This window comes from Xenopus laevis, chromosome 1S (genome assembly GCF_017654675.1).
Source record: "Xenopus laevis strain J_2021 chromosome 1S, Xenopus_laevis_v10.1, whole genome shotgun sequence".
Classification (NCBI taxonomy): Eukaryota; Metazoa; Chordata; class Amphibia; order Anura; family Pipidae; genus Xenopus; species Xenopus laevis.
This window is the reverse complement of record NC_054372.1, coordinates 120,426,977-120,449,115: the sequence shown is the minus strand read 5'-3', so window position 1 is coordinate 120,449,115 and position 22,139 is coordinate 120,426,977. Positions and strand designations below refer to the sequence as shown.

General features: G+C 41.3%; 1 protein-coding gene across 1 annotated transcript; it reads right to left on the bottom strand.

The window, feature by feature from the left end:
• Positions 1–4,936: 4,936 nt before the first annotated feature.
• Positions 4,937–22,079, bottom strand: c9orf85.S (chromosome 9 open reading frame 85 S homeolog). Its single transcript, XM_018243852.2, has 4 exons — positions 21,812–22,079; positions 18,729–18,835; positions 8,249–8,362; positions 4,937–6,621 (listed from the first exon to the last, which is right to left on the bottom strand). Exons 1-4 carry the CDS (start codon positions 21,911–21,913, stop codon positions 6,423–6,425), a joined length of 522 nt encoding a protein of 173 aa, XP_018099341.1. The 5' UTR covers positions 21,914–22,079; the 3' UTR covers positions 4,937–6,422.
• Positions 22,080–22,139: the final 60 nt, after the last annotated feature.

Sequence of the window (22,139 nt, the reverse complement as noted above, 5' to 3'; positions counted from 1 at the left end):
TACAGTGTGGAGGTGGAGCTTGTCTCAGCACAGGAGGAAGAAGTAAACTAAAAGCTACTTAGTATTGTCAGGTTTGGATCAATCCACTTGGGTTGGTTCAGATGATGTGACTTGGACAAGAATTGGTGCTCCTTGTACAGGTTCTACCTGGTGTCAGTTCCTTGGATTCACTATTCCCATTCTCCATCACTGCAAGTCCGGTGTACTCCTGAGTAGTAGGCAGAGCTATGATGCAACGTGCTGCTCTGACGCTGAGTATTGAGTATCAGAGAAGCTTCTTCTGAGCATGGAGTGGCAATTCCCCTTGTAATGGCAGCAATGATATCCTTGGGGGTGATGCTGTGTCCATCTATCAGATACCCCAAGGATAATGTAAACAATAGGTCAATGTCTGGCAGGGAGAGGTGAGCCCATTTTATATTTTACATTTATCACTGGTCCCCTGTCTGTGTAAAACACTCTCATTCTCTCTCCATCCACATTCTCTGCTGCTACTGTGTTCCTTCCCATAATTTGGAGCTTTCTGGATAACAGATCCCATACCTGTACTAATGAATAAACCCACATTTTACAGTTTATCGTTGGCCCCCTCTCTGTGTAAAACACACTCATTCTCTCTCCATCCACATTCTCTGCTGCTGTGTTCCTTCCCATAATTTCGAGCTTTCTGGATAACAGATCCCATACCTGTACTAATGAGTAAAACCCACATTTTATATTTATTGCTGGTCCCCCGTCTGTGTAAAACACTCTCATTCTCTCTCCATCTACATTCTCTGCTGCTGTGTTCCCTCCCATAATTTGGACCTTTCTGGATAACAGATCCCATACCTGTACTAAAGAGTAAAACTCCCATTTTACAGTTTATCGACAGTCCACCTGTCTGTGTAAAACAATCTCATTCTCTCTCCATCCACATTCTTTGCTGCTGATGTGTTCCTTCCCATAATTTGGATCTTTCTGAAAGACAGATCCGATACCTGTATTAAGCAGTAAAACCCACATTTTACAGTTTATTGTTGGTCCCCTGCCCCTGTCTGTGTAAAACAATCTCATTATCTCTCCATCCACATTCTCTGCTGCTGCTGTGTTCCTTCCCATAATTTGGATCTTTCTGGATAACAGATCCCACACCCGTACTAATGAGTAGAACCCACATTTTACAGTTTATCGCTGGTCCCCTGTCTTTGTAAAATAATCTCAATCTCTCTCCATCCACATTCTCTGCTGCTGTGTTTTTTCTCATAATTTGGAGCTTTCTGGATAACAGATCCCAAACCTGTACTAATGAGTAAAACCCACATTTTACATTTATCGCTAGTCCCCTGTCTGTTTAAAACACACTCATTCTCTCTCCATTTACATTCTCTGCTGCTGTGTTCCTTCCCATAATTTGGAGCTTTCTGGATAACAGATCCCAAACCTGTACTAATGAGTAAAACCCACATTTTACATTTATTGCTGGTCCCCTGTCTGTGTAAAATAATCTCAATCTCTCTCCATCCACATTCTCTGCTGCTGTGTTTTTTTTTCCACAATTTGGAGTTTTCTGGATAACAGATCCCAAACCTGTACTAATGAGTAAAACCCACATTTTACATTTATTGCTGGTCCCCTGTCTGTGTAAAACACTCTCATTCTCTCTCCATCCCCATTCTCTGATGCTGCTGTGTTCCTTCCCATAATTTGGATCTTTCTGGATAACAGATCCCATACCTGTACTAATGATTAAAACCCACATTTTAACTTTTATCGCTGGTCCCCTGTCTGTGTAAAACACTCTCATTCTCTCTCCATCTACATTCTCTGCTGCTGTGGATCTTTCTGGATAACAGATCCCATACTTGTTCTAATGAGTAAAACCCACATTTTACATTTATCTCTGGTCGCCTGTCTGTGTAAAACACTTTCATTCTCTCTCCATCCCCATTCTCTGCTGCTGCTGTGTTCCTTCCCATAATTTGGATCTTTCTGGATAACAGATCCCAAACCTGTACTAATGAGTAAAACCCACATTTTACATTTATTGCTGGTCCCCTGTCTGTGTAAAATAATCTCAAAAGAAGTAAACTGTTGTCTCTCGCAGATCTGTCATGTAACTAACCCCATGCATATCAAAGTAAGACACTTGTTCATTTGCTTTAGCTGAAGGCTCTGGTAACTTTTAACATGTAGACTGTATATTGGAGTGGTTTTTTTTTGTTTGTTTTTTTAAACACTCCACCCTGAGAACTGCAAATAATTATAAACTACAAATTCAAACAATCACAGACAAACTTTGGGAAAAACATTTTTAAAAGAAAAAAAATAGATTGAATACTGCTTTGATCCAGAAACTGAAGTAATCAAGCAGCATGCAGTCTATGTAAACTATTAGAAACAAAAATATTTTAGAATTTGTTCAACCTGACTGTACCATATCAAATTTACTTACGTAAGGCTTTTCTTTAAGTGCAGAAGTGCATCTTCTTTGCTTCAACTTACTCTCCAGAGTGATGGAAGGACAAGTACCAGAAGTCCATCATCTGCCTTCCATTTGGCTGCCCTTTATCTTACAGGGGGTTGTCCTTTTAAGGTACCCAGGTATCTAATTTAGGCCAGGGGTTCGCCAACTTCCCCCCCATACATAACCCTTTTTGGGGTTTGCCTAGAATTAGCCTGAAGTTGCCCTTTGGAAATTGCTTAATGAGGACAGTGTTCTGTAAAATGGTTAAAAAAAGGATTTGAGAAGCTGATTGACAAAGGTCGGTTAGTTGTTAATCGTTAATGTAGCCTGAGTAAAATGCAGCTGTGGCGCTTTACCGAACCCTACGTATCTGTCACTTGTCAATGTAACCTATGCCTTTGTGTTCAACAGACAGGTACACAACAGGCCTGGAACTAGGGACAGGTAAACAGGTGAACAAAGAGCAGTCAGGTCATCTCGGGGCATGGGTGGAGCAATTCTGCCGAATTGAAAGAAGAGATCGCTCTTGAATGCAGCTTGCTGAAGATGGCACAGAAGAACCAGCAAGGTGGGGATAAAGCTAACCTTTAACCCCACTTTGCTTACTCATTAATGTAGCCCAAAAAAGGCAACTTCTGCCAATATGTACCCCCTGAGGTTTCGCACACGGGGCCCTTTGGATTAAGAAACCAGGCGATTTGCTGCATGCGCCATAGAACAGCCACGTGGGGGTGCTGGTTTTGCAGACTCAAAAGTAGCAGTGGCTCATAAATGCTGCCAGAAAAAAATGCCACCGACAAGGTCTAAAAAATCACCCACCGGGGATTTGAACTCCACAGGCAAAAACAGGCTCTTAAGCTACTGCGCCACAGAGATTAGAACTGCAGCAAGTCGTTCCGGATTACTGTAATAACCGATTGTCCCCTTGTGTCTCTGCATTGACTGGCAGTGCCAGAAGTCCATCTTCTGCCTAATAAAGTCGATAGAGCCTTTGGTTCAAGGGTTCAATTCCCACCTCTGCTAAAAACTCAGTTCCAAAGCAGCTCTGTTTAGTTGTTTTTCAACCAACTCTCCAGAGTGATGGAAGGACAAGTGCCAGAAGTCCATCATCTGCCTTCTATATGGCTGCCCTTTATCTTACAGGGGTTGTCCTTCAAAGCTACCCAGGTATCTATTTTAGGCCAGGGGTTCCCCATCTTTTCTTCCCCCCATACATAACCCTTTTGGGGGTTGCCTAGCATCAGCCTGAAGTTGCCCTTTGTTCTGTACCAAGCTTAAAAAAAAAGGATTTTAGAAGCTGATTAGCAAAGGTGAGTTAGTCGTTAATGTAGCCTGAGGAAAATGCAGCTTAAGCGCTTTACGGAAATCTACCAATCTGTCACTCATTAATGTAGCCAGAGGAAGATGCAACCTTTGCCTTTGTGTTCAACAGACAGATACCAGACAGGCCTGGAACTAGGAGCAGGGAAACAGACAATTTGCCACATGCTCCAAAGAGCAGACAGGTAATCTTGGGGCATGGGTGGAGTGTTTCTACCGGATCTAAAGTAGAGGTCACTCTTGAATGCAGTATGCAGAAATTGGCACTGATGAACCGGCAAGGTGGGGGTGAAGCTACCCTGCCTGTGATGGAAGGAGGGGCGTTGCTGAAAATCAACATGGCGGTTAGCAGCTTCCTTTGCTGAAGGGCTGTCTCGACAAAACTCCATTTGGCTGCCCTTTTTCTTACAGGGGTTGTCTGTAATAAGAACCCCTTCCCGTTGCCCTTATTGAGGTGTGCCTTGCATCAGTTGGTATCTACTTCAGGCCAGAGGTTCCCCCTCTAGCACCTTGCCCTTACCTTTGCATCAACTTGGGTCTTTTTTCTCCATACTGGGTGGAAGCACGCAACTAGGAATAGACCTAACACCCTTCAAGATACTCTGCAGTAAGGCTATCTCCCCAAAAAATACTATTTCAGCCCTGTACAAGCCCCCCATGGAAACAGGAAACACTTGAATTTAATCAAATCATGGGAAAGAGACCTAGCATTGAGAAAGGCATAAAAGCATTACTTTTCAGCTCCAGATATTGCAAAATTCAAGAGATGAATTATAATCTTCTCTCCAGGTGGTACTACACGCCCCAAAAATGTAACAGATTTACCCTAACAAAAGCAATATGCACTGGAGATGAAAAGCAGGAACTGGCACGCACCTTCACATTTTCTGAGTGTAAACTGCTCCGGCCATACTGGGACCAGATATTAAGCTCCTGATCACAAATATTGGAACGAGAAGCGCCAGATACACCTGCACATTCCCTGAGAGGAGTCATTTGACTCTACCTTAGAAAGACTTTTACTGAACGCAGCTAAACTTCTTACTCAAAGCAAATGGAAAACATCAACATCCAGATCCCTAACTAAATGGTTAAGAAAAATAAACGAAATAGCAAAATTTGAAAAACTTTCAGCCCGAATGGAGAAACAAAGACAGAACTACAGAGACACTTGGTTACGCTGGTTTTTATTCAAAGAGACTGACACATATAAACAAAATATTGCCCAATGATCCCAATATGACAGGATAAAGAGCCCTCCGTGCACTTGACTTGTCTAGCCCAGTAGACCAAGTAACTCAGAGAAAGAAGCCCACAAACATACATATGGGAAGTTATCATTTACTGTAACTCTCTATAATACTCCAATGTGAACATGAATTTAGCTGGTGGATGTCTTAATCTATGTTAGACCGTTATATTATAATGTGCATAGGAATACTGAAATTAAGACATATTAACGCATGGTAACCGTTTAATGCTACAATGCAGCTACAACTACGTGATTGATATTTGACTACCCCTTCCCCGTCCCTTTTTCTTTCTTCCGCTCCCACATATACTGATAGAAAAAAAAGTCAATAAAAATCAATTGAAAGACCAAAAAAAAAAATTGATGGACAGGGGTTTGATGAAAAAACAAAAACCCATTGGTGTTTAGTGGATTTACCTTAAATTTGTGTACAACCTTCTTCCTTTTCCTCTGCAGCTACTTTTGCCGGCTTTGGCTCTTCGGCATACTGCGCTCTCTCAAGAGGGGCCCTGTTAATCTGGAAAATGCAGCAAAACTGGGCCCACCTTTAACCATAAAATTTACCGGGCCTGAGGTGATTATTTCCCTCCCCCCCACCCTCCGATGTTGGGCCCTGCTGTTAGGTCTGAAATTTGGTAAATATAACAAAGGTTAACTTTCTGTATAAGTAAATTTCAAAATGACCTCTTGTCTCTATAAAAAAGCATCTGGATTTCAACAAATTTTCAATTGGAAGGCAAACAGTTACCTGTGATTTGAATTTACTATTGGAACTCGCTAGCATAACAATAAGTTTCTTGTGCCCCAGAATAATGCAGTTTTCACTAGAGTAGTGCTAGGAATACGTTTTTTTTTTATATGTTCTATAAAATGCTCGTCACTTTTTTATGCTAGCATAGAGGATTGTATTTCCTTGTACCTGGTGTGTGCATATTTCCTTCCAAGTATATTGTGTTTCCAGAGGCTCAAGGTTTGTAATGTTCACTTCACTTGAGCTTGGTAGAAAATTAAAGCAACAACAACTAAAAAAAAAAACCCTCTCTCCAGCCACAGGCCCACTTTATTGCCTCTCATCACCACACTTTACTGGCAAAAGTGTCCCTATCTTTCTACTTGCTTTACAAATGTAGGTGCACACATTAATACACACCTAAGAAAAGCGGTTATACACAATTTTATTTAAAATGTCCTTTTTAACCTGAAGCCAGCACCATTTACAAGGAAGAGGGTACATAACCCTAAAGGTTTCTTGGAATTGCTGAAAGAAACATCAATTATAAAACAGAGTACATGGGATTCAAATATTAAATTATAATATGATGCGGTGATATTTTGCTGATGGCAAGTGTCCACAAAAAGAGCCGTCTTGTTAGATCTTCTAAGTGTTCCAGCTATTAAAAGATGCTAGCTTCCAGTTGGAGCCTTATTTTTAGATGTTTTTTTACTTCTCTTCTTTCCTTCTTTGACTTCATCATCAGAGGCATCCAAATCAATGTCAAGATCGAAATCACTGCCTACTTCTTCTTCTTCCTCCTCACAACTTGAATTCTCCTGATTGTTAGTTGTACATGGACTGTTTGAAGCCTCTGGCAATTTGACAATTCTAGAAACATACAAGGGGGAACATATAAATGCAATATATATATATATATATATATATATATATATATATATATATATATATATATATATATATATATAAAATATATCTTTAAATAGTACTTATGTATAAGCAGTTCTGTGGGTGATTTCATTGTTTGCTCCTTATAAATAGGGCACCAATAGCCTTTACAGTGGAATTTATCTTAAAAAGAGAAGTTCAGCTTCAATACTAATGCTGCAGCTTTATAAACTCACTGTATATAGCCTTGTAATGCATTCCTTTACTGTGACTATGTGAATTTTTGTGCCAATATAGTAACTAGAAAATATTTCTGACAATATAACTAGAAGTTCCAGTTGCATAGACATTGGGGTAAAGTTCCGCCACTAGAGTGAAATTCTGCAGCTCTCAATTCATTTCTATGGGATTTTGAAAGGCGTATTTATCAATGGGTGAAAGTTCACCCTTTGATAAATACGCCTATAAAAATCCCATCGAAATTAATGGAGAGTGGCGGAATTTCACTCTAGTGGCGGAACTTAACTATTAACTTCACTCTTTGATAAATATACCCCACTGTGTTCCAGCTCACTTACTGGCATCCATTGTTGGAGGTTATCTAATTGGACTTCTTCACATTTCATTTGGCTAAATAAATGCAGTCTTTCTAGGTGAATTCACAATCTATAGAAGAGAGATACCGCACAGCAGATAGAGTGAGCTTCAAATACTCTCTGCCCAAAGATTGGCACCTTAGAGTGGAGGTGGAGCAAAGTGCAAAAACAAACAAAAAAAGGGGGCTTTGTAGACACATAAAAGCTGCTACTACATTTAAGTATATTTGCAAAATTGAAAATAAGGTATTTCTCTACTGGAATAATACGGTTATTAAAATCACAAAGGAGTTATGAAACTTATGTCGAGATGCTATGCAGATCACTAAACCCTACAGTGTTTTGTACAAGATATTTTAGCAAACAGTGCATTATCCCTTATAATACATATGTAACATTTCTTGGGTAAGGCTAAAATAGTATAAATGTATATTATTATTATTATTATTATTATTATTAACATGTATTTATATTGCGCCAACAAATTTCATAGCGCTGTAAAGTAAATGTGTTTATACAACTAAGTCACATGAATTACATACATAGAACATATATGTATATACATACATCACAACCAATACCTGTACAAAAGGTAAGGAAGGCTGTGTGCAAAAAGAGCTTACAATCTAAAAGGAAGGGAATAAGACACAAGGCGAGGGTATATGTTCCCCTGCTCTGCTTTATAATATACCCCAGACTGCTGGGAATTAAATTGCACCACTGTCCTTCAGTAAACTCCATGGGAATTCCGTGCACCTTTTTTATGCCTTGTTCCTTTATTAAAAAAATTTGTTTTCATACACTGCAGTTATTGTTACTTCTGTGCAATTTCTGCCTTGTGTTTCTACCTTCCCTTTGCTCAAACGTAGCAGAACATATTTAATACGGTATATTGTATTGAATCACTTCAACCTGAAATAAGAATGTTGTTTCAGATCAATCTGGCTTTGAAACTGCATTAAAAAACCTGCCAAAAACCATTATTTACAGTAGGTCCTTTATCCTTTACTTACGGTAAAACAACCTCCTCCTTTTTTCCACATTTGGCACAAAGTTCGTGCTGAACAGCACATGGCTTACAGATAATATGGTAAGCATCCTTAACGGTCTTCTGCAGACATTTGACACTGCCAGAAATAAAGAAGAATTAAAGAAAATTAATAATAATATAACCTAAGGTACCACACCGACATTTCTCTATGCCCAAAGGTATAATTGCCTCTTAACGTACCTGCATCTTGACTAAAGCTATTGCATTACATTATCTATCTATCTAGTATTAATCACCTGTACATTTGCTCACATTTCGCTACCTGCACCCAACCCAGCCCAAGTTCTTGAATGTTTCATGGACGTGAACCATTCCAATCCCATCAAGGGACATTAAAGATTAGTAAGATTGGCATATAGACATTGCTGGAATGGGCTCAGCTCAATGGTATCGCCAACAAGGAGGGGCCATGCTTGATGTTTAACCCCTTGCACCTGTGTCAGTTTATGAACCTGAAGTCACCCTATCTGCGACGTTTAAAAAGATCCATTCAATTCTAAAGAGCTACTGTGGTGGGAGAAAAGAGACATGAGAAAGTTAATATTCCTAATGGTTAAATATGGGGAACTTGGGGGTCTGTCTTTTGCCCATAAAATAACAGATTTAGAATCTTCCTGTCTCAGCCCATCGCTATTTAGCATGCTCTCTTCCAAAACAGCTATTAGAAAAACAAAGACGTACAGTACTACTACTGTACGTCTTTGTTTTTCTAATAGCTGTTTTGTCTGCTTGCTTCGCGAGAGTGAGATTTAGCATGCAGAATACGCCATCAGCAATGTATTGTGCTTATGTCAAACATGTATCAGTCCTTTAATTAGCAGAGACTAGCACAGTTTTCAAGGCAGAGGCATTACAAAATTAAAAATAAAAGTAGCAGCAACAGAGCAGTTAATACTGTTAAATTAGCGTATCCTTACTGGCAACATAGTATTCTCCCTCTCCAGATGCAGCATTTGAAAGAGCAAATGCTTTGTTTCTTCGATTAAAAAAATTGTACTGAACGCCCACTGAAGAATTGAGAGAACAAAATACGGATCGCACTGTAATCTTTCAAGATAAAAAAAAGCAGCCATAGTTTCAGAGAAAGATTCAAATGTTTGACATAAAAATAGAACAGACCACAATCAAGATTCTTTGTTTTCAAAAATGTGCTTTATGTAGGACACTGGGCCTTGTGCTTTTTTTCATGGTAGCCTGGAGTAAATGTATGTGCCTTCAGTTGTGGACACACATTAACTATGTTATTCCCCTTTCTCTTCTGCTTACCTTCCGCCTCCTGTGTATACGGAATATGTTTTGAAGTTCAAATAAATACATTATGTGGCATGTATTGCAGCAACCATGAATTTGGCAAATTGGACATAAAATCCTCACAGGATTTAGTTATAGAAATGTTATAACGTGTGCACAGATATTTTCAGGCACATAAATGCCCCTGCCTTACTGCGTACAATCGGCAGTAGGTTATAGTTATAGAAGCTCATATAGTTGAATGCAAATATACATAATCTAGCAATTTAGAGAAGATGAGTGCTCAGCACTAACTGCCCGCTACAAAAAATGCCCCTGCCACCCCAAGCTCGTTGTTACTACATACGTCAGTCACTACGACGCAGCTTCAAACAGCATGGCCTTGGGAATAACGTCAGGTTTGGATAGGCCAAAGACTTGATAGGCTGAGGAATGGTTAAAGGGGTTGTTTACCTTTGAGATAATTTTTACTATGATGTAGAGAGTGATATCCCGAGACAATTTGCAATTGGTTTTCATTTTTTATTATTGAAGGTCTCGGAGTTATTTTGCTTTTTACTCAGCAGCTCTTCAATTTGCATCTTAGGCATTCTGCTAACTAGGGTCCAAATTATCCTAGCAACCATACATTGATTTTAATAAGGGACTGGAATATGAATATGAGTGCCTGAATAGAAAGATCAGTAATAAAAAGTAACAATAACAATACTTTTGCATTTGTTTTTTAAAAGGGAGTCAGTGACGCCCATTTGAAAGCTGCAAAGAGTCAGAAGAAAAAGGCAATTAACTATAAAAAAAATAAATAATAAAAAAAAAACAATTGAAAAGTTGCTTAGAATTGGCCGTTCTATAACATAATAAAAGTTACCTTAAAGGTGAACCATCCCTTTAACATTTGTCTTACCACAAGCCCAACTTCATTCCCCAAGACCCAACTGTTTGGAGAGGTGCAGGTGACCAACACAGGACAATAGCTGGTAGCAAGCAAGAGAGCACATTAGCATTCAAGCACTCATCTGTTTGCAGCAGTTCCACAAAAGGATTCCAGTAAGAATGGAGAAGATTGTTTTCATTAATCAACCAGCATTAATCCGGAACATATTGCTGTGAGTCACTGTTACATCACAATATGAGAAAATAACGTTTGTACTGTAAGGGTGTAACCTGATAGAAATACAGAGTAACTAAACATGAACATTTCCCTGTGTTTAGAATAAGGCAATACCTGAACATATTGGGGTTTTAATGGAATATTAAAGCACAGGCTATTACAAAACGTATAATGTATCCCTGGTATGGAATATTTCCCATTCAGCTGATCACACCACAACAATATCAGACCACGACGCTTGGGCTGCTAGTTATTCTCCTGCAAGTTCAGTAACTCATTGAATGGGGTGTATTTGAAGACAAGGCCAAGAGTTAAGGCCTTTGCCCTTTTGGAGGATATTGGGTGCTGGATGAGTGTATTGTGATAAAAAAAAAAACCATCCCCATCTTTAAAACCAAAACTGTATATGTTATACTTATATCAACTCATTCATGTAAAATCTTAAGTACCATCAACCCCTATATCTTGCTACAAAAAGACATTTACCTCTGTGAAATTAGATTTGTTTATGTTCCTGTGCATTAGCGGGGCAGAGTTGGGCTTTTTTGTTCTGGCCAAAGTATCCAGGCAAAATAAGGTAATAAGTCCCCAGCAAAAAATGAAGCCAGAATAACTTGCACCAGAAAAAGCAGCTGCTGCTTAACCACCAATGGATTAAGAATGTAAAATACTGGGACATTTTATACCTGGGCTGCAAGTAAAACAGAACTTGGTCAGCTGCCATGGGTTACTTTCAAGATAAAATTGTGGCAAGTTTTAAATAAGCCCCAATGGATACAACCTCACTACAATCTGCCAACCATTACATCAGGGAAAAAATATTAAAGCAGCCTAAGCAAACTATCCAAAAAAAACATTGGCTATGTTGTTCCTAGTACTTTATCATGGCAAAGGCTGGAGAGCTGTTAGACTTCTTGCCTCGTTCCCAGGTCAATATCAGGACAGAACTGGGACTGCTTACCCATCATTCCCTGTAGAATATTATCTGGCTATTCTTCCAAACAAATTGTTCTAATGAACTAGTAAAGCACTACACAGATAATTCCCTTGATTATTAAGATATTCTAACCCTTTCAAGTAATAGTGTCATCATAATGAAATCTACCGTATTTTCCTACACCTAACATTAACTTCACAGCAAGTTTAACCCATAGCAAATAACTGATGTTAAACTCTGCAAGAATTAATGACAGGTGTATCAAAAAGTGCCGGGAGAGACTAAGACCCAAGGGAACAGCATGGAAAATAACATAAGGTAACTGTCAACCTGTAAGCAGACGTGCTATTTAATCCTTTTATATGTGATAACAGCTGCTTGTATATTATTCTAAATTCGTAGCATTGTGCAAATTATTTTTGTATCTCTTAAATGTCACTTAGATAGGGAATTAAGAAATTAATACTTTCCCTGGCCCTCTCCATGTCCACACCTTTCGGGATAGCCCCTCCCTCTCCTCATTAAGAACCCAACCCCCTAACTAATAAATTAGGCGGTCGCCCTTCCCCTGGTGTCTTTTTTGGGTTCTTTTCTCTTCTCACTCCAATTCACAGGAGTATTTTTATTTTCAGAGAAGGAGCAGGGGCTTGCGTAGCGTCCCAGAGACGAGGGTTTTGCCTATATGGTTTTCCCTTAGCAGCTTACCTCATTTCGACGCTCCCATTGGGGCACTATGGCTGCGTCTCCCTGTATTCTTGCCTCTACTGGCCTGCCTCACCAAGGGCGTCCAGCGGCGATATCGGGTCTCCCCCATGCCCGCATCAGTTTTAGGTACAGGAGGGGTTTGGCAGCAGTGTAGGGCTCACTCGACGCAAGGCGGATCTCTCCGCAACTCTTAGGACCCGCCGAGCACACAGGAAATGACAGCCTCTCGCACAACAGCTGTGCGTGTCAGCGCACAGAGCGTTAGGCTCTCTATAGCTATCCAGCCAATCCAATTCGGTGGAACGCACCACAGGGGGAGGGGCATAACGCCTATTTAGGTATTTCCTCTTCTTGGCGTCCTCGTGGCTGACGCTTCCTTTGGAAACTCCTGCTCAGTGCTGTTCAGTGCTCGGTAAGTTCATAGAGGAATAATGTTAGGGGTATCTGCATATGAACTCTTTGGGTTTTGGAATGATTTTGTTTTTTATGGCAGATTTTCCTTTCTTGGGCCCCTGTATTATTCCAGCTGCCACCCCAAACAAGACTCCTTTCTCTGGTTGAGGTATGTTTAAAAAAAATAAATAAATAAATAAATAAAAGGGGGATGTTAATTGACACTCTTACCAATGTTAATTCTGGTTGCAGTGCCATCATGAGACCACACAGATCTAAGGAGAGACCTAGAGAGATCTCAGAAGAGACAGAGGAGACACAGCTTGCTACATCTCCTATATGTCTTGGATGCACGGCCCCTTCTTTACCAGACAAGAAATTATGTCAGTCGTGCCTTACTGCAGCCTCAGGCTTAGAACCAGGCTCAAGTGCAGGTATAATGGCTTGGATTAAGGAGGCAGTGGCCAAAGAAGTATCTATCGCAACAGCTTCTACTTCAAAGGGTCCTCAGGTGGAATTGGATCTAGATTTCGATGACACATTTGCGACAAGAATCTCAGAAGATCAGTCTTCGTTATCCTCAGAGGAAGAAGAGGAAGTCCAATCTTCCTTTGATTTTTCACTCATACAACCACTAATTAGAGCGGTAAGGGCATCACTAGCCTTGGAAGATGTGGATCAAGCATCATCTACATTATCATTTTTACCATGCTCTAAACCCAAGGGACAAACTTTCCCATTACATCAAGAGGTTATGGATCTCATTAAAACAGAATGGGACATTCCATCAAAACGTAGCTCCATGCAATCTAGATGCAACAGGCTATATCCTTTTAAGGATGAAGAAGTCAAGGATTTCTGCACCATACCGAAAGTAGATGCCCCAATTTGGAGTATATCTAAGAACACGGTTCTACCCATAGAGGAACATGCTGTTATGAAAGATGCAATGGATAAAAGACTGGATGCAGACTTGAAAAGAGTGTTTACCACGGTTGGAGAAAGCCTTAAACCGGCCATCGCTAACCTTTCAGTAGACAAATCCCTGGAGGTATGGCTATCAAATCTAGATACAGCCTTAAAGGAAGGTCGAGAGACATCTGAGATTTTAGAAGGCCTCAAAGAACTGAAATTAGCTTCAGCTTTCTTGGTCAACTCTTCAGTGGATCAGATAAGGTTGGCATCTAGATCATTGGCACTATCAATTTCAGGAAGAATAGCTTTATGGCTTCGTGCGTGGGAAGCGGACTCCGCTTCCAAGGCGGCTCTCTGTTCATTACCCTTCCAAGGCCAAGTATTATTTGGGAAAAGGCTGGAAGAACTCATCTCAAAGGCTTCTGGAGGCAAGAGTCAGTTATTACCTCAGAGAAAGACACAACAACCATGGAAACAACCGGCACGAGGAAGGTCATCGGGCAGAGTCAGATTTATGCCATATAATAGTCGGTCCTTTCGTTCTGGAAGGGATACATCAAGACAGGACAGTTGGAAAGCAGGCCAATCAGGCTTCTTTCGTCTTCCCAAGAATAAGGCAGGAGATAATACCCGCAAACAGTCATGAAGGTGGTGCAACCCAGGGGCCTGCTCTAGGAGGGAGAATACATTCTTTTCAGGCCGCCTGGGAACGATCCATAGAAGACAGATGGGTTCTAGGGATTGTAAAACTAGGCTACAGTCTAGAATTCAATTCCGGCCTTGCCGGTTCAGGGTTTCCTCACATCCCCATTACCAGCAGACCTGACAAAAAGGGCTGCCTTATGGGCTTGTCTTGCCAAGTTAGAGGAACAACAAGTTATATGTCACATTCCATTGGACCAAAAAGGAACAGGGGTCTACTCTCGCTTCTTCATAGTCCGAAAGTCCTCAGGCTCTTGGAGACCAATACTAGATCTGGCAAGGATCAACAAGGTATTGAAAGTCCAACATTTCAAGATGGAATCCATCGAATCGGTAAAATCGTCCATTTCTCCAGGGGCTTGGATGTGCACCATGGATATCAAGGATGCCTATCATCACATTCCTATAGCAGAAGCACACCAAAAGTTTCTTCGCTTTGCAATTGGAGACCATCATTTCCAATACAGGTGTCTACCCTTTGGTCTGGCAACAGCCCCAAGGGTATTCTCAAAGGTTCTAGTCTCCTTGGTGGCTTATCTAAGATGGAAAAAGATACGCTTATTCCATTACCTGGACGACCTGATTCTAGTAGCTTCATCAAGAGAGCAGGCAATCAGACAAAGAGATTTATGTCTGGAGACATTGACAGCCCATGGTTGGCTAATCAATGCAACGAAAAGTCATCTCATTCCATCCCAGAGGATCACTTATCTGGGAGCCATAATAGACACAGTGTCAGGGAAACTGACATTATCAGAAGTGAGGCAAATGTCTCTCTCTACAGCAGTCAAACGATTATTGACAACACCAGAAGATCTGGCATTAGTATTCCTAAAGATCTTGGGCATGATGGCTTCCACGATCGGACTTGTACCATGGGCCCATTGGAGAATGAGGCCGCTCCAAATGTCGTTCCTACAACAATGGGACGGGGAATCTCAACATCAGATAATACAAATATCATCACAGTTAAGAACATCTCTTCTTTGGTGGGGAGAACAAACACACCTAAACAAGGGCACCGAGTTGTTCCCAGAACCATGGTTAATAATGTCCACAGATGCCTCAGGGCTAGGATGGGGAGCAGAGCTAGGATCCAGAGTAGCTCAAGATCGCTGGCAGTACCCATTACCAGACGTCACAAACATACTGGAGCTAAGGGCAATACGACAAGCCTGCCTCTTCTTTCAGGAACAATTAAGAGGTACACGTTTAAAAATAAAATCAGACAACATCACAGCCGTAGCCTTTCTAAGAAGGCAGGGGGGCACAAGAAGCCTGGATCTTTTAGAGGAAGTACAGCCCATCTTTCAATGGGCAGAAGACTTCTTAGTGGATTTTACAGCAGTGTATGTTCCAGGCAAATTAAACAAAGTGGCAGACCTGCTAAGCAGAAAGTTTGCAGAAAGGCACGAGTGGTCTCTAAGCCAAGAAATATTCAGATGGGGAGATGGGGACAACCATCGATCGACCTGATGGCATCATCCAACAACACCAAGTGTCCTCCGTTTTTCTCATGGATTCAGGATCCGAAAGCACTGGCAGTGGATGCTCTGACACAGTCATGGAGATTCCATTTAGGCTACATATTTCCTCCTCTTCCTCTGATTCCGAAAGTGATACAGAAGATAAGAGAGGATCAGGTAGATGTGATCTGCATCACTCCAGCATGGCCACGAAGGCCTTGGTTTACAGACCTAATCCATCTGTCAATAGACCAACCATGGAGGCTTCCAACATCAGACCACATGTTGACCCAGGGTCCATACGTACACCCAGATCCAGGATCCCTGGCTCTGACGGCATGGAGAAAATCTGTTTAGAAAATCATGGACTTTCCAACAGAGTTATTCACACTCTATTGCAATCCAGGAAACCGTCGACCAGTAATAGATATGCCAAAGTGTGGGAAAGGTTTAGAGTCCATTCTAACATAGGGTCCACAGAATCAATCTCAGCCTCTAATATATTGGAGTTTCTTCAATCAGGTCTGGATAGAGGCCTGAGCGTAAGTACACTGAAAACACAAGTTTCGGCAATATCCGCAATATCAAACACTAGTGATGGGCGAATTTGCGCAGTTTCGCCAAAAAATTTGCGAATTTCGCGCGAAAAAAACGTTTTTTCGACGCCGGCGCCCGTTTTTGACGCCGGCGTCCGTTTTTCGGAAAAAATTTTTTTGACGCCGGCGAATTTTTTCGGCGAATTTTCGTGGGCGTTTCGCGAATTAATTCGCTGGACGCGAATCGCGCAAATTCGCGCCTGGCGAATAAATTCGCCCATCACTATCAAACACTACATGGGCTAACCATCCTTTAATTGTACGCTTCTTTAAAGCAGCCATAAGAATTCTTCCGGCAAGACGGTCCACCTGCCCAAGTTGGGACTTATCTTTAGTACTACGCATGCTATCTTCAGGTCCATTTTCATTCAACAATCAGATGTCACTTTGGGATCTAACTCTCAAAGTAGTATTTTTGGTGGCCATCACCTCGGCCAAGAGGGTAGGAGAGCTGCAGGCCATCATATTCAATGATCATAGTCCAACTATCTTTCCAGACAGATTGGTGTTGAAATTTTGTCCTTCGTTCAAGCCTAAGGTGGTTTCTCCATTCCACTTAAAGGATGAAATTGTAGTCCCTACATTCGCACATCAAGATTCGGATCCAGAATTAAAAGAATTAGATGTAGCGGAACATGTTAAGATGTATTGCGAAGCAACTAGAGCAATCAGAAAATCAGACAAGCTTTTTATCTTGCCTGGGGGGGCAAGAAAAGGCGAAGCTGCTGCAACCCCCACAATCTCGAGATGGATATGTACGGTAATAAAGAAAGCCTACTTTCAAGCAAACCAGAGTGTACCAAGTAAGATCAAAGCACACTCAACCAGAGGTCAGGCAGCATCTTGGGCAGCAGAAGCAGGCATCTCTTTGGAAGTGATTTGCAAATCAGCATCCTGGTCTTCACCGAGCACTTTCATTTCTCACTACAAGCTGGACGTCAGATCTTCAGAACATGCACAATTTGGTTCCAGCATTCTGAAATCGGCCAGTTCTATTAAATAATATCTTTGCAATCTTGACTTGAAGTCTCTTTGTCCCACCCAATGACGGACTGCTTTGTAAGTCCCGAAAGGTGTGGACATGGAGAGGGCCAGGGAAAAGGGAAGATTCTATCATACTTACCGTGATCTTCCTTTCCCTGGTCCTCTCCATGTCCAGTTTCCCTCCCTTGGATTTTATTAGATCAATTAACTTTGCACTAGACACCAGGGGAAGGGCGACCGCCTAATTTATTAGTTAGGGGGTTGGGTTCTTAATGAGGAGAGGGAGGGGCTATCCCGAAAGGTGTGGACATGGAGAGGACCAGGGAAAGGAAGATCACGGTAAGTATGATAGAATCTTCCCTTATCACTAGTACAGCCCCCCCCTCTAGTGCAGAAACAGTTAAAGTTTACATCATTATACACATTGAATAAAAGACAAGCAATGACATTGGTTGAATGCTGCCTTGTTAAAATGAAATTGCTTGTACCTGTATTCTTTATCAGTCAGTTTGGAAAGCGAGTCCTATCATATCTCTGTCTGTAATGTGCAATAAGCAGATTTCACCTGAATGACTTTATCAGGCTAATTCACACTCATGGGATTTTGTGCAAAAGGCTTTACCTACTGACACATTTAATCACTTTACTGAAAGTTTATGTGGGGCAGGATTACGCTGCTTGCACTATCCCAATCAGGTTTGCATTTGCTTCTTTTGTTTTATAAACGAAGGAAGAATTCACTGGCACACGAAGGTTCTTTGCAGAGGTGCAACGTTTCGGGGTGAACCCCTTTATCAAGCTTGATAAAGGGGTTCACCCCGAAACGTTACACCTCTGCAAAATAAACTTAGCAAGGGCTTGTACCTGCTTGAAAGAACCTTCGTGTGCCAGTGAATTCTTCCTTCGTTTGTACCATTGAGGTTGCCGAGGCCTCCTTCACAGTGCACCGGGTCATCTTATCGTGGAGAGCCAGGGTGTGCAAGCGTGGTAATCCTGTACTGTTCTTTTGTTTTATAGCCATCCATTAAACAAACAAAACGGAAAATGCATCTGTGCTAGTGATGTGCGGGTCGGGTTTTTCCCGACCCACACCCACCCGACAACCATCCTGCCTCCACCCGCACCCGACTTCCTTTTATAGACCCGCACCAATTCGCATTAATGACATCACAAAAGGGGCGGGCGAATCTAACTGAAAAGCAGGAAGTTGGATTCTGGCTATTATGTTAGATATCCAGTCACTCCAGCCTTTATACATTACATTTTTGGCTAACTAACTATATTAAAAACATTTTTTATTTTGCACAGCTTATCTATTTATCCAGTTTTTATTTTTAAACTGAACTGTTTCTTTAAGACACTGCAGTCTTAAATGAACTTACCATTTTTTAGGATGAGAAAGGGACTTGTACTTGCTGAATTTTACACGCCATTCTAGCACATCTTTGCAATGCTGACATACACCATCGTGTAGCTTTGCATTAATTTTCTAGAAGTAAAAAAAAAAAAAGAGTGAGTAATGTGAAACCTATGCCAAAATGGTATTTATATAGTACAATTACTACAAAAAAAGAACAATAAAACTTTATTCTCCAATTTGCATTTCATCCTATAGGGTGTGTGAGGGGTGTCCTTATTGCTTGAACATAGACACACAAATCCTTGGCCATGTAAATGTTCATAAAATGATGATGCAATTGCTGATGTCTGCATTTTCCTTTTAATAACTGTAATTTCTTGGATTACAGTAGGTTTAAAAGAAATAGGCAAATCAATTGCATGACTAAACATACAAGGACTTTCCAGTTTTAGTTTTTTATATATTTATATTGGTATATGAGTACGGTATACAAAAAACGATAATAGGACTAGTAAGGTTAAAAATGAAAACCAATTAATTTTGTTGGTGCACTTTTTTATAAGTACATGGTTTTGTTTACATTCCAGTACATACAGCCTTGGTCGGTCTTGGCTGGCGAGATACCGGGTAAAAAACCTATGGGCCACGTTGACCCAGACCCACACCCTTTTGCTGCCTGTATGGCCTGCGCTCCCTTTTGAGCTTGCACTCCTCCAGCCCCATTCGAGAGAACTGGTACACGCAGGGTGGCAGGAGGGGGTTGTGGCTAAGGCAGTGGCAGTGGCAGTGGCCCCAGAGCGGGGTGTGGGGGCCTCTATGTCAGATGCCCAGTAGGGCCTCGGACCCATTCAGGCCATTTCAACGTAGAAAATATTTGTGCTATGAAATAGACACACATAATTTCTGTGACTGCCGCACAAAGAACTGCATCACAAGCTAGGGAAAGGTGCAAATGCACATTATCGACAATCTGGTTTGCCTTTATACAGTTTCCTATTGAATTGTATAGGTCAGTGCTGTCCAACTGGCGGCCCACAGCTCCCCATTGTGTGGCCCCCTCATTAAAGTCTGGTTGCTGTATGAGCATTAAAAGGTATCAATACTGAGATTAACTGGCCCTGCATTGTTTGTACCCCAGACTCGGGCTGTAAAACCCTGCAATGTTCACACCTGTAATCCCCCCTGCATTGTTCACGCCACTCAGACCCTGTATTGTTCACACCTCAGACTCACACGCTCTACTCTTCCTGCCCTATGTTGCTTTTGTGTGCCCTACTCTTCCCCCTACTCTGCTTGTGCGCGCCCTACTGCGCCTGTCCTATGCCACCTGTGTGTGCCAAACTGTGGGAGGTTGGTCTTGGTGATTATTAGCATTTGTAAATAGTTATTATAGGGTTCCTAAGGTGTTTATGTGCTGGATGTTGCTGTGCTATCCACAGGGGAGGAGTCATATAGATTTAAGGGCATGGCTTATTATAAATGGCGTAACTACCGGGGGAGCAGGGGTGCGATTGGGCCAGGGCCCGCACCCCTTCTCTGGGCCCCCTCACCTCGCGCGCCCCTCTCTTCGGCCATTTCCGACCGTACGGAGGGGGGCTGGGCCCGGCTGCACGCCCCGCGCCAGGGCCCGCCCCCTCTAGTTACGTTATTTTTTTTTTGGTGTGTCACTACCATTAATATGGATATGTTCTTAATAGTGATAACATGGGCGTGGTCTAAAGTGGATGTGGTTTAAAAACAGAGAGTGGTCAACACAGGGTTCCACTCTCTGCCGCTTTGCCAAGAAACATTCCACAGAAGTTGGGCAGTACTGGTATAGGTGACTGATCTGTTAACCTTGCACTGAATCATGCAGATGATTCATATGGAGACATATGTATGGTCTACTGTTCCAGTCTTCTATTGGAGTAGGCAGCAGTGCCTTATAAACTATTAATATAGAAGTTTAGGCTTATTTGATTTTAAGCTTTTTTTGGGCAGGGCCCTCAATACCACTTGTATTGTGTATCAATTGTTTTTTCAGTGTAATGTGTTTTTCCAATGTATACACCCATTTATAGTACAGCACAGTGGAATATATTGGTGCTTTATGAATAAGTCAACTATTATATCAGACAACGATATTCTTGCATCTGCATTAGATCCTAAACTGTGGAGCTGACTACAGTGAATAGGAATGGGTCACTATTTACTTCGGAGAAGCAAGTAAAGCAGAATATCACTCCACAGATAAGCACTTGTAGCATAGTGGTTTTTATATAATTGATTGATAATGATTTACAATATTTTAACATCTGCCTTGATATATGAATCAAATCCTTGGTTTAGGTAAAAGCAGCAGATTTTGGGATGGCTATTGTCCAATGGTCAAGGTACATTGTCTTTGTTCTATGTATATTGCTGGGTAAACAGCAAATATACATAGAAACCCAGCAAATATCCTTGGAATAAACAAACAGATGGCAGATAGACAATAATTTATCCGAGCAATTTATTGGAGTAACAGATAAGGCCTTGTACAAAGTGAATACTTTGACTAGTTTGAAATGTGTGTTTATGACAACAGTTTGCACAACACATTAGTGCACAAGTAGGCACTTGGGTTGGGGTTTTCTAGGAACTGTGGTATAAGAAGGAGCTTTCACTTTACAAGAGTAGCTTCACCTCGGACCCATGAGTGGGTGCCAAGATTTAAGGTTGACTTCTTTAATACAACAGCACTATGCATAATGAGCTGTTCATTATATCATAGCTGAAAACAAGCTGCAGCTGGGGTTTGTTTATACAGAGCTCAGTATTTCCCTTTTAATAAATTACCTAATTAATAAAGGAGACAGATGAGTGAGTTTGAAAACCAAAACAATTTTTCATTGGTTCTTTCTCCCCATATCCAAGAAAAGGGTCAGATGCTGTGTATCCCACAGCAACCAACGAGATATTTGCTTTGAAACAGATAACCAGAAAGGCCTACCTGCTGATCTTCTCTGTAGAGTAAATATTCGCCTGTTTATAAACTACAGCCAAGTCATATGCGTTTGAACGTGGGAAACAAAATGTGTTTTGTTTTTTTTTTTTTAAATCATTCTCCTAGAGGCAGCACCTCACCTTTGTCCAGCCGCTGCTGTCATACTTGTCATTTTTATATACCGTCACGTTCTTATGCTTCTGTGCCCGAGATCGATTCACATTGCCCCTCTGGGAACTCATCTTGAAAACGTGTGGCTCATTACGGCATCCGTATACAGGGTCCGGCCTCTCTTCTTCAATTGGTAATTGGTTTTCTCATACTACCTTCTGATAGGCTCTTGCGCCTGTTCATTACACAATGCCAAGCCCGTAAAGACGCCATCTGCCTCCTAGGGCTTCTGTGATTGGATAAGGTCTATTTCCTTCCTCAACTGGTTGGTTAAAAAAAAATGAACGCCCCTCTGCG